The following is a 14078-nucleotide window of genomic DNA, read 5'->3' on the forward strand; positions in this document are numbered from 1 at the left end:
AGTTTCCATAAACCTGTTATCCTTGTCTTTTATTCTGATAGGAACGTACAAACTCCGTAATCTCAAAGTTTTACTTTTGAAGTCCTTCCACCTACAGAGTACACATTTCTGACACGTCAAAATTGACCCTTCTCCAATTTAGAATTTCAACCCAAAGATCAGACCTATCCCTTTCCATAATTCGTACCTTGAAACTAATAAAATTATGATCACTAAATGCAAAGTATTGCCCTACAAAAACTTCTGCCACCTGCCCTGTCTCATTCCCTAATAGGATATCTGGTATTCCACACTTTCTCATTGGGACTTTTATGCACTGATTAAAGAAGCGCTCCTGAACACATTTGACAAACTCTTTCCCATCCTGCCCCTTTACAGCATGGAAGTCCCAATCAATATGTGGAAAGTTAAAATCACCTACTCTCACAACCTTATGTTTCCTTCAACAGTCTGTGATCGCTTTGCGAGTTTGCCCCTCTCAATCCCACCGACTGTTGGGTGGACCATAATATAATCCCATTAACGTGGTCATACCTTTCTTATTCTTCATTTCCACCCGTAAAGCCTCACTAGACGAGTTCTCCAGTCTGTCCTGACTGAGCACTTGCCATGACTTTTTCCTGACTATTAATGTCCTTTAATCCCACCCGCTCTATCATGTCCAAACCAATGGAACTCCAGAGCTTTGAGCTGTAGAGTGGCATAAAGAGTAGGCTGCTGGCCCACAGCAGAAAACCAGGTTCAGTCCTGACCTCGGGTGCTGTCACATTCTCCCGGCAGCTGCATGGGCTTCCAACAGTACATCTCAAAGCTGTCTGGACCAGCAGGCTATTTGACATTTATATATTTTCTCCTAGTGCGTGGTGAGTGGTAGAATCTGTGGTGAGTTCAGAAGAACATGGTGGGGAGGGGGAGAGGGAGAAATGGGAGTAATAGGGGATTAGTGTGGAGTGCTAGTGGATGATTGGTGCAGCTGAAGGCCCTTTGCTGTGCTGTAACTCGCCTTGACTCCATACCCAGACGAGAAGGAAAAGGATGGAAGGTGCACGTGAGGAACAGGTGAATGTGTTGTTAGAAAACTGGACAATGAGTTTAAAGCAGAGTTCTGTCCAGGACGGCTAAAGTTTTTCTGGAAAAATGTGATATTGTGAATGTTGTATCATTTCTGAATAATGTAGCATGGAAAAGCATATAAAGGACAGTCAGAATTGGGGTTAATATCACTGGCATATGTCGTGAAATCTGTTGTTGCGTGGCAGCAGTATAGTGTAATTCATATTAATAGAGAAAAAACTGAATTACCCTAAGTATGTATGTATTAACTGGTTAAGTAAGTAGAGCAAAAATAAAAATTAATAAGGTAATGAGGTAGTGTTCATGGGTTTAATCATTGAGTGTGTGCGATCAGGCTCCTGTACCTCCTCCCTGACGGCAGCAATCAGAACAAGACATGTTCTGGGTGATGGGGGTCCTTAATGATGGATGCCGCCTTTTTGAGGCATCATTCCTTGACGATGTCTTACGGAGGCTAGTGCCTGTGACGGAGCTGACTAAGTGTATAACTCTCCACAGCTTATTTCACTCTGGTGCAGTAGCCCCACCCCCTGTCCCGCCACTCCCCATACCAGATGGTACATTAACGAGCAACTCTGCCTGACAACCTTGCTTGTCGGTGAGACTTGTTCTCCTTTAGAAATTCTTTGGCTCAGCAACACTTTATTACCTTGACTTCCTATTCAAAGTTCTGTGCACATGTTCTTCACATACTCATAATATCTGGTATATGGAAAGTAGAAGCAAAGACCATGCAATTCTTAACAGTAAATAAGTATAATGCTCTTCAAGCAAAGTATGTTTATCTCCTCCTCCTGCCAGTGCCCCACCTACTGGAGATACTTTAGTCATGTTCTTCCTTTCTCTGGCATTGTGTTCATTGCAAGTGGGTCACAGAGAAATTTAACTTTTCAATGGCCCAGTGAAACTGTGAACAAGAACGTTGTAGATCAATTTTTTTTTTAACTATAGCTTAATGGTTCATTTGCACCTCTTCCTGGAGGCAGCTATTGCACCAGAAGGTATTGTTGCAGGACAGTGCAATGCAATAATAGTCCAGATTTTCTTGACACCTTCAGGCCAAGTGCAGTTGATTGCAAAGAAACGGGTTAGAACATGGAAGGCGGCTAAAATCTCCTGGAAGTGGAAGGTTGTGATTGGTTCTCTAACATATGTCAAAGTGAAGTTTTGAACAAAAAGCTTGAAACCTTCTCATGTACTTGGGTTAGTCAGTGATGACAGTGAATTAGTTGAAGAGCTTCTTCGGTAGGCCAAATGTATGAGCTAACTTCAAAACAAAAACATTGCACAGTTACCTGCCAGATGAATTAAACGTCAGTTAACTACACTAAATGAATGCGAGCATTAGTTGCCAGTTGCAAATATCTTTGCACATGTTATCCAATAACTTCAGTGTCCAAGTATGTAGAATGGCTGATACTCATGAATTACAGAATCACTGAACTTTAAAGCACACGAAGGGGATTATTTCATCCTGACCAGGACTCTCATCTACTTGGTTCTATTTCTCCCTCAATTTTAACTAAAAGTATGCAGTTAATATCAATTAATATATTGTATCAGGATTTGGATCAGATTTATGTTTGTATTGAGTATGGTGTCCACCTGAGCATTATGACAGTCTCCGTGTTAGAAAGTCGATTATGACAAATCATAGATATGATTTATTCAGTTTTAAATGTATTGCTTTAGTTAGTTTTCACCATTCTTACCTTGTTGAGAGAAAGTTGTAGGATTACAGATAACTAAATCTCAGAAGGTGGACATTCAGCCCATTAAGTCCAGTGGTACATTTGAAGAGGAGCTGAGTTACTTATCACCACCCTCCCACTTAGTTTGCACCTATTTCTCCATCACTCAGTAGCTTTTGCTTTTTGTGTTCTCTTTACACAAAGCATCAGTTCTGTTTTCATTAACCAACAATTTAGCGACTTTTAGCATAAAATAGATTTTTCATTTACTTCAGTTTTATTGCCAATTCCATTAAATCTGTTCCCAGGGTTATTGTGCCTTCAATACCGGGAAGTATATTCCCTTCATTAACTCAGTGGTCTGTGATTTTTGACATTTCAGTGTGCTCACCTCTTGGTCTTTGTTCTGAGAACAGCCCCCATCACCTCCGGTCTATCTGAATAGCTGAAGCCGCTGCATTCCCGACCAAGACTGAAGGTGTCCTTGGTATGAGGATGGGCATAATACCCCAGCAGAGTTAATCAAGTATTTTATCTTGGCTTTGGTGCCTTTTGTGTCAAATCCCTCAGCTTGCAAGATTTAGTATTTCATATGCTTTATTGACAATTTTGTTAAAATCCTGTCAGTGCCAAAGATCTGTACATTCACAACAACATACAAATTTAAATATAAATTATACAGACTATTTGCAAAGAAAAACACAACTAAAACAAAAGAAGACCTTGCCCGTTATAGGGCATAGTGCTCGAATCTGGTGATTAGTGTTTTGCTGGTTGGTTTAAGGAACGGATAAGTGAAGGGAAGTACCTGCTGGGTTAATGCTAATATTAATGCTCCTCACCTACTGGAATAGCTTCTTTTCACCAAAACATGTTCCTTTTGTGAGACAGTTAATGTACCTCTTTATATGGGGTGGCATAATAGTGTAGAAATTAGCTCAACGCTTTACGGTACCAGCGACTCGGGTTCAATTCTCACCCCTCCAGGTGCTCTGGTTTCTTGCCACATTCCAAAGACCCACCAGTTTGTAGGTCAACTGGTCATTGCAAGATTCCCCATGGTTTGGCTCGGGTTAAATCGGAGGGGGCGGGGGGGTTTGGTTTGTGGGGCAGTGTGGCTCAAAGGGCCGGAATGGCATATTCCTCGCTGTCTATAAATAAATAAACAAACAAACATTAACCCCGATTATTCAAGAAGAAGTTTATTGTCCTCTGCATTATTGTTTTTGAAAGCTTTCCAGGCGTGACCGAACAAAGTTCCGCCTCATCACCCTTCCCACTTCAACTCACTCCCTCTTTTGTTTGGTGCCATGTACCACCTCCAAGTTTTGTCCATTCCTTCCCTCTCCCTTCCCACCCACCTGGCTCCATGCACCCATCATCCCCCACCTCATTCAGTTCCCCTGTCCCACCCGTCTGGCTGCTCTGTACGTTCTCAGTCCTCATGCAGGGTTCGACCCAAAACATTGGCCACACCTTTTCCTCCATTTATGCTGTCCGACCCGCTGAGTTCTTCAAGTAGGAGCAAATTGAAAGGCCACATGTAGTAGCATTCAAAATAACAGGTGATTTATTTAAGCTGGTGCACTCCAGGAGACCTGCGGTCAAAGCTAATCTCTCTGAGTGAGAATTTGATACAGTTTTTACATTCGTAGTTGATGAGATTACACAGAGACAATAAAACTGGGTTTTGAGAACAGAATGGTGGTTAAGAAAGACTTTAATGTCAGACTACATCTTAATTACAGAGGAAAATTATTATCCACATTACACAAATTATTAACATAGATAACAGTAAATCCAATTTTCTATTACAGCAATAGGTGCACACTGTAATATAATTACCACATGGGTGTTATCTCTGCTTTTTCCATGTCTTTATGTGTGGTTCCCTTTTAACTCATTAGCACAATCTACATCCCCATTTATCAGTTATTAGCCCTCACTATTTTTTTCCATACAATTCTCAGTTTACATATACCAAGGTACATATTACTATTCCCCGAAGCAAGTTCTTGCCGAATGTACGTGTTTTTCTCTTATTGGACAAAAAAATACAGTACTGTGTAGAAGTCTTTGGGGGGGGGGGAGATGTGTGTGTGTGTGTGTGTGTGTGTGTATGGAGAGAGAGAGAGAGCTAGGGCACCTGCTGTAAGACTTTTGCACAGTATTGTATTTGTTAATGTGGAGCGGAGAGTGAGTTTGTAAATCTGGTGGAAATAAAGGATGCTGAGAATGGTGAGAGTGAGACAACATGGGAGGGGTGTGGGACAGTGGCAGAGAAAGAGTACCAGGGTGGGGGTGGTGCAGGTGCAGACACACCCAGCCCTGAAACACCAAGCTAGGTGATTTGATCCCAAACAATCGGTTTATTGATCATTACAGAATGTCTCTCTGCTGCTTCCTTCTCCCTCCCCTTTCCCCTCCCCTTTTCCCAACCATGATTCCCTTTTCCTTGTCCCTTCCCACTCTCAGTCCACAATAGAAACCCATGTTAAAATCAGGTTTATCATCAGTATTTTTACCATCGTATCATTATCATGTACACACACACACACACACACACACACACACACACACACACACACACACACACACACACACACACACACACACACACACACACACATACACACACATATACACACACACACACACACACACACACACATACACACACATATACACACACACACGCACACACACACACACACACACACACACACACACACACACACACACACACACACACACAAGCACAGTTTTGTATCATGGCTCTCCCTGAGATTTGGACCAAGCAACACCATCCCATTTTAAGAGGGTTGGGAAATGATGGCCAGTGATTTATTTCTATGGTGACGTCCTACAGCATCCTGGTCGCTGGTTGCCTCATACATGGTTTCTTCGTGTTGAGTTGTCTGTTCTCCAAAATCACTCTGTAGTTGAGTATTGAAAGACCTGGATAAAATGGGGGTGGAGAGGATGTTTCCAGTATTGGGAGAGTCTAGGACCAGAAGACAAAATCTGAGAATAAAGTAACATCCCTTTAGAACATAGATGAGGGGATATCTCTTTAGACCCGGGGTTCCCAATGTTTTTTATGCTTTTCAGCAATACCATTGAGGAAGGGGCCCATGGACCCATGTTGGGAAGCCCTGCTTTAGACAAAAGGCGAACCCATGGAATTCTTTGCCACAAACAACTGTGGAGCCCTAATCATTGGGTATAGTTAAAGCAGAGGCTGATAGGTTCTTGATTAGTAAGGGTGTAAAAGGTTACAGGGAGAAGATTGGTGAATGGTGTTGAGAAAAATCAGCCATGATCATATGGCAGGGACTTGATGGTTCCTGTGTCTGAGCCTTGACAGTCAGCTTCAGCATGCTGTTAAGAACATAGAACAATACAGTAGAGACCCTTCAGCCCACAATGTTATGTCAACTTCTTATTCAATCAAAGATTAATCTAACCCTTTCCTCCCACATAGTCCTCCATTTTTCTTACAACCATTGCCTGTCAAAAAGTGTTCTAAATGTCTCCAATGTGTTAACTTCTAAACTCTACCAACACACCTGGCTTCCAGTCACTTGCAAGTCACTAACAACACTGTATGTAAAATAAGCTGAGATTTCCCCCTAGACTGAACTCTTAAGAACCTTAAAGTTATTCCCTCTTTGTATTAGCATTGATCTTGTCTTTCCTCACTTCCTATGCCACTTATCATCTTATGAACTTCTTGCAAGTCACTGCCGAAGAGAAAAACCCTAGTTTGCTCAACCTTTCTTCATAAGACATGCCCTCTAGTCCAGGAAGCAGCCTGATAAATCTCTTCTGCACCCTCTCTAAAGCTACGTCTCCTTCCTATAATGAGGTGACCAGAACCGAAGACAATGTTCAGAGTGTGGCCTAACCTGAGTTTTATAGAGCTGCAGTATTACCTTGTGGCTTTTAAATTCAATCCTCTGAGTAATGAAGGTCACATACCGTAGACCTTTTTAAACACTCCTATCGGCTTGCATGGCAGTGTTGAGAGTTCAATGGTTGTGGACCCCAAGATCCCTCTTTTATTTTTTTGGTAATTTATTTTTTATTGCAGTTCATCAACAAACAAACATTTCCATAAGATGTATTTCAGACATTGTACAAATATATCATGTATGTCACAAATCCCCACGAGGTATTTATCTGAGGTGTACACTTATAGAAAAGAGTGGAGAGAAAAAACAAGCAAAAGGAAAAAAAACTGTACAAGTAGGGAGTGATTTTTTTTTACAACATATTCGTTGATTTGTGAGAATAAAATCAGGCCTATGAGACATTATGTAGTTAAACCATTTTCCAAGTATGAATCAAATTGTTCCAGCTTATGATTAACAGATGCTGTTATCTTCAACATTTTGTAAATGTCCATTGTAATTTCCATCCATGCATTTCAAAAACTATTGGAGGGGGATACACAATGCACTACAAGACATCTTTAAATGTGAAATACCCTCAGAGAGTAAGACCATATATTTTGGATTTATACCTCAAGAATGGTTGAAAAGAGATAAATATTTAATGAATATACGTTGGTGGCTGGTAAAAAGACTCTTACTAGGAAATGGTTATCACAGGCGAGCCCAACTTTAAATGTATGGATGGAAATTACAAAAGATCCCTCTTTTAAGTGAACGAAAGCATTACAGGAAAGATAATACTGTCAAAATACTGTACTGTGGGCTAATTTGATTATGACTGGGGAAACCGTGTTAATTGCCATCTGTTTTAACCAAAGATGCAGAGCTTCAAAGTTAATTTTATTATCAAAGTGCATATGTCACCCTATATGACCCTAAGATTCATTTTTTTGGCCATACTCAATAAATCTATAAAATAATAACCATCACAGTATCAATGAAAGAGCACCCAACTAGGGCACTCACCCAGCGTGCAGAAGCCAACAAACTGCAAATGCAAAAAGAGGAAATAGTAATAATAATAACAACCATATAACAATACAGCACGGAAACAGGCCATCTCTGCCCTTCTAGTCCGTGCCGAATGCTTACTCTCACCTGGTCCCACCGACCTTCACTCAGCCCATAACCCTCCATTCCTTTCCTGTCCATATACCTACCCAATTTTAAAAAAATAAATAAATAAACAACCAAGTGTGACATTTGTCACAAACTTTCCACTGGTCGGTAATGCCCCTGACATATTTGGCTCAGCTACCCACTCTCGCTGCTGCCAGCAGGTCAGGCTCAAGAACAGTTACTACCACTCACCCACGAGGCTCTCAAACAACAGAGGATAACTACATTCATCGATTGAGAAGTTTCCACAACCAGTGACCTCATTTTAAGGACTCTTTATCATGTTATTTCATTCTCCCGTTATTTATTGCTGTTTATTTATATTTGCATTTGCACAGTTTGTTGATCTGCGCTGTGGTTGATCTTTCATTGGTCCTAGCGACACACACAAAATGCTGGGTGAACTCAGCAGGCCTGGCAGCATCTATGGAAAAGAGTAAAAGTTAACATTTCCGGCTGAGACCCTTCATCGGGACGGGGAAAAAAATAATATGTTAGGGCAAGAAGGTGGGGTTGAGGAGGAAGAACTACAAGATCGTAGGTGATAGATGAAACCAGGAAAGGGGAGGGGTGGAGTAAAGAGCTGGATAGAAGACCATGGAAGAAAGGGAGAGGGAGGAGCACCAGAGGGAGGTGTTGTGCAGGTAAGGAGGTGAGGTGAGAGAGGGGATGGGAATGGTGAAGGGGGGCAGTGTACAACATCTTTAGCTCGAGAAATCGATGTTCATGGCATCAGGTGTTTCATTGATCCTGTTATAGATACTATTCCATAGATTTGCTGAGTATGCCCACGGGGAAAAGAATCTCAGGGTTGTATGTGGTGATATATATGTACTTTGATAATAAAATTTACTTTGAACTTTGATTTGCCGCACCGCAACCATTTCTCACCTTGTTGCAGATTTAAGAAGCTGCATGTAGGAAGGCATCATAAACGGCTTTAGTAAAAGGAAAGTCAGTTGCATGATGTTTCATTTGTTACTTAATTGTGATTGAAACCTGAGCATAAAAATAAGAGTTAAACTAAGCTGTTTGGTGCCTGCTCCTCCATTCTATAAAGTCACGGCTAAATATTTTATCTGAATTCCTTTTTCCTACCAAATCACCAACATTAATCTACAAGAAATTAAATACTTCCAGTACCTTTTATAGTCAGTTCATAAGTCTGTGTGAATGATGAATTTCAGGGTTATATACTACATACATACTTGAATAATAAATGTACTTTGAATCTTGAATCTTTGATTATTGAACACAGGTTGTGTTACAGACAACTGTTTTGATGCTCCATACTGGAGAGAGATCACTGAGGTTTTCTGTTTTTGTTCCTCCAGCTGCTCTGGTGTCAACGTCATTTCCTCCTACCTCCATGAGTGCATACAGCCTGAGCTCCCTGAATATGGGGACCCTACCTCGCAACCTCTATCCAACAAGTCCACGAGGAACTCTGATGAGAAGGAAATTGAAAAAGAAAGACCACAAGAGCTCTTGTATGTGACAGGTCCAGTGTAAAAATTACTGATGAGTTGTAGGTGAAAATACTGCACTAGTGTAGTTTAACCACGGGGGAAAGTACACTTTCAAATTTTATAATTTTTTGTTTTGATTTAATCCAGCACATTTTATTTAATTCTGAAGCTCTCTCTTAAATGTTCAATCAAGTATCAGGAAACTTAGAGACAATGACAAAAAATTTGGTTGTAAATCTGTCTGAATTGTCTGCTAAATTTTGGATGCAACAAAACACAGCATTGACTTGCTGGTTAATTGTGAGGCGTGCTGGTAAGATGTACTTTTATTTCTTAAGTATTTTGACTTATGCTTGGAAAAGATTTACAAGTCAAGTGAGTCAAAACTTTAAGGGTTTTGAAAAGAACATTTATATTTCTTCCGATTGGATTTGGTTGATTTCTTACAACTTTGCAACTCTGCTTGAAATGCCAGAAACTCAAAAAAATACAATAATATAGACAATGTTTATATGAGATGGGGAAGGAGTTTAGGTGAGATAGGATGGGGGCTGATAAATGTGACTTGGGTTGAAAGGTAAAGCCCAACATGGTCTAGTTGGGCCATGTGACCTTTTCATGTTCTGTAACATTTATGCAGAAGTTTCTTTTTCATATATAGGAGGTGTAGTTGGAGTAATATGTTACTCTCTTATCACTTGCTAATGCAACAAATGTTTTATAAAGCTTGCAATTACAATGACTATTACAAAAGCAGAGACTGACCGTTTTTCAAACAACATCATATTAGTTATATACATGGACCCAGAAGTGATATCCACCACTGTCTTTTCACAGTGTCTTTAGCCTCCAGTACGGTCGGTTCTGCAGGCCAGATTGTTCACACAGAAACAGCGGAAGTGGTTCTAACCAGTGACCCAATCGTAGGGTTTGGAATTCAGCTCCAGGGAGGTGTTTTTGCCACAGAGACTTTGTCTTCTCCACCACTGATTGCATACATTGAACCTGATAGCCCAGCAGAAAGGTGAGAGTTGGAGCTTTGAAATGTTTTTTTGCAAATACTCTTCTCTGCTTGAGAGGATATTTAATCAAGACATTTTACAATTATAGAATGTTAATTTACAGTTGTCAGATTGAAAAATGTTCCATGTTCTACCTCTCAGTGCTCTTAATTGACAATTAGTAAAATACCAGGATACGTCGCTTTTATTTATCATGAACTATATCAGACAGGAGGTTATATTAACTGTAATGAAGATCATATTTTTCTGTTGTGATTTTTTAGTATTCCATTAGGATTTATTTTTTAAAACATATATGTCTTAGTTTGATTTAAGAATGCTGTTCAAATTAAAACCATCTCCATGTTATTTCCACTGTTTATTAATGTGTTTAATATATTTCTTATGGTGCAAATCTTGCAGAATTGAGTAAAGATGAGAATTCTCTGGTTCTGACATAGGAATGAGGCAGTGATGCATTGTTTGAAAAAATGCTCACTCAAACATCTTTATCATCCCTGTAATGTGTTTCTGTATGGCATCCATCATGCTCTCGTGTATCAAAGCCAAATACAAATATAGAACTGATTTTCAGTTCACTGTGTATCTTGTATACTGAGCACTGATTAACTCCTCTTCACGTTCACCACCATCATGGAAGGAAGCATTTGTCTTCTCAATTTTGCTCCTTTTTTCACCTAACAAAGTAACTTGCTTAAGAACAGAGGTGGAAAGAGATTGTATGGCCCCCTTGAGTACTCTGCCATGCATTGAAGTCCAATACTTCAAGTGCATCTTCCAACCTAATCTGCTTGATTTCATTAAGAATTAAAGAGCTAAATTATTTAGAAATTAAATTATCTATCATTTCATTTATGTTGACTGCAGTAGCCATTAACATTGGGTATTACTTAGCACGCTAAAGACAAGCTTTCATTATTATTCAGCACCGCATTCTCATTGCCTTGAGTAATGACAATAACGTTCTATTCTATTCATCAGCTTTCTTTTCAATTTGCCAAGGTGTGTGCAGTTCCAACAGATTACTTGGGTGCTATCCAGTAATGTGGTACAATTAGATATTGTAATGGAGTTCCAGGTGAAGACCAAGAGCTTGATAAATAAATTGATAATATTTGCAGCCCTTTTATTTAATGTCTCTTGCTGCTACTAAATCTTCAGAAGACATTTGACACCAGAAGAGAATTTATTTTAAATGCCTCTTCTCTTTTAATCATTCTCTTTCAGTCATAGTGCGTGAGATCAAGCTATAAACGTATAAAACCATTATGGTTTGGTAGCCTTTGACAGCATTGTCCTATTTTTAAACAGGTGGATACTCATTCCTGCTTTTGCTCAAACATCTGTGATATTAACAGCATATTGTTTCTGCTTTGAAACTTTTACAAATTCTAGGTTTAATTGTGCCCAATTACTTGGGCCCTTAGCTCCTGGACCTCCCGTCTCCATGGTCCTGTGAAGTCAGTGGTATGGTTGGTGTTCATCAATGCTCCTGCAGTTCATTGCATCCTCTGTACAGTGGATTGGCCTATACAGCAGGTTTAAAAGTACTGTTGCATATATTTGCTTTTGCCAAGTTAGATCCAAGAGCTAGATGGTTAATTAGCGGAGAAGACATGATGGGCCGAATGGCCTAATTCTGCTCAGTTGTCCTTAAGTTCATTTGTCTTATGGTCTTAAGGACTTTTGATGAGCAGGAGGTGGAAGATTACAAGAAGATCGGCAGGATTGTAGAGTTGACATTACAATTAAATCAGCCATGATCTTGAATGATGGAGTAGGCCAGAGTGGCTGAGGGACCGAGTACTTCTAATTGGTTTGTATGTTCAAATGTTGCACTCTGCCACTATAATTGACTTAAGCTGTCAGTGTGTATTGGTTTCTTATCCTACATCAGCTATAAATGGGATATAAAAAGTGTTCTCACTGTGTAAATTGGTTCCCCCTTTGCTAGCTTTGATTATTTCGGCTCGTTTTCTCATGGTTGGGGGAAAATGTCAGTCCGTATATTCCTATCCATTCACCTGTTGGTATTCTGGTTCACACTGTGCACTTACAGTATCTCTGTGCATCATATGCTCATACCCTGTCTGCCTTTGAAATCTATTTTAAACTGGTGTCCTTCGTTTCACTGACAGTAATTTGTATAGCAATGACTCTGGGTATTGATTTAACAACTGCTGTCTTGTTTCCAAGAGTTATCTGTCAGATAGGCTTATTGGTTTATCTGTAGCTTAAGATTTTGTTTCTAAAAGTTCCACCATCTAAATGCAAAATACTGACCATGATGGAATCTGAATTAAAAGTTTTAAAAAGGGCTGAAACTTCTTAGCAGTTTGTTCAGCATCTTGGTAGAGAGAAGCACTTTTTATGCTTTGTGTCGATAATGATCTGAAATATCTGTCATTTTTTCCGAACTTGTGGAGAGAGACATCTGTTAAGTCCATGAGAGCTTCCGAGAATCCATCAGTATTATTTCCACACTCTTTGTCCCTGTTCTCTCTCACATTCCCATCACCTTTCCTTTATTTATTTATTGAGATACAACACAGAACTGGTCCTTCCAGTCTTTCGAGGCACATCTCCCAGCAAGCTCCCCCCCGACTTAACCCGAGCCTAATCACGGGACAACTTACAATGATCAATTAACCTACCAACCGGTACGTCTTTCGACTGTGGGAGGAAACTGAAGCACCTGGAGGAAACCCAGGCAGTCAAGGGGGAGAACTTACAGGCCGCGGCGGGATTGGAACGGGATTGTGCTAACCACTACGCTACCATGCCACTCCTCCCCCTCGCCTTTGCTCGTTCTAGCACTTGCTGACACAAAAGGGTAATTCACTGTATCTAATGAATCTACCTGCACATATTTGGGACGCAGAGAGAAACCAGAGAGTCCCAGCAGAAACTCACGTGGTCACAGAGCATTAAAACCCACACAGACTGCCAGCAGGGTTCAACTTGAGTGCCTGGAGTGTGTAGTAGCAGGGCTAACTGTGGGGCCAGTTTGCTGCCCTCTCTCAGTTTTGTACCTAATTTTGAAGGAATGCTTTTTCTGATTTGGTTCAGAGTGCTCTTTATTTTGCCTACTTTCTCTAAGAGCAAGGCAGGGATACTGTTTATATATAATGTACCTTGACAAAAGTATTAATTGAAGACACGAGGTCCTAAATTTCCCCTTATTAGTTAGTGACGTCGAGGTGTTAGGATGGACAGTAGTTTTTGGATCACAGTCTCTGGAGGCTTGCTATTGCAAAGTGGGTGGTGGGGGGGGGTCGATGCTTGCTAAAGTAAGGAGGGAGGGGGGAGGATTGATGCTTGTGCATGGGAGGGAGGATTTTGGGGTTCTAAAAAGTTTCTGTCTCTCAGTTTTTGGGGTTTTTCTCTCCTTTTCAGGGATGTCTGCAAAGAGTACAGATTTCAGCATCTATACTATATAGATTGGTATTAAATTGAACGATTGAAGCCATTGACAAGGAAGGCTGTGTTATCCCCTTTGAGTGCTTGTCACGTTTTGCTTGATAAACTGTCCAGTATTAGTTTTTAATTCTTCTTGCAATGTCAGTTCTCATCAAGTTTCACAGAACAGCAATAGAAATTAATTCATTCAATTATCCCAGTTAATTTAACTAATTACTGTTTATTAACATAATTGTATGTAGTGACTACATTTATACATTATGATATGTTGATAAAGATGTTTAGATTTAGATTTATTGTCATTGTGTCAAGTATAGATACAAAGCC

At 40.1% G+C, this 14078-nt stretch overlaps 1 protein-coding gene across 10 annotated transcripts in view; it reads left to right on the forward strand.

Annotated features, from left to right (window-relative positions):
• The window catches only part of grip1 (glutamate receptor interacting protein 1), a 458415-nt gene that overhangs the window by 374624 nt on the left and 69713 nt on the right, over window positions 1-14078 (forward strand). For all 10 annotated transcript variants that reach the window (XM_059978360.1, XM_059978359.1, XM_059978364.1 and 7 more), the window contains 2 exons: window positions 9175-9330; window positions 10147-10333. In XM_059978360.1, the coding sequence (XP_059834343.1) occupies window positions 9175-9330; window positions 10147-10333 (343 nt within the window). The remainder of the gene's footprint in view (window positions 1-9174; window positions 9331-10146; window positions 10334-14078) is intronic.

Source organism: Hypanus sabinus, chromosome 8 (genome assembly GCF_030144855.1).
Source record: "Hypanus sabinus isolate sHypSab1 chromosome 8, sHypSab1.hap1, whole genome shotgun sequence".
NCBI lineage: Eukaryota > Metazoa > Chordata > Chondrichthyes > Myliobatiformes > Dasyatidae > Hypanus > Hypanus sabinus.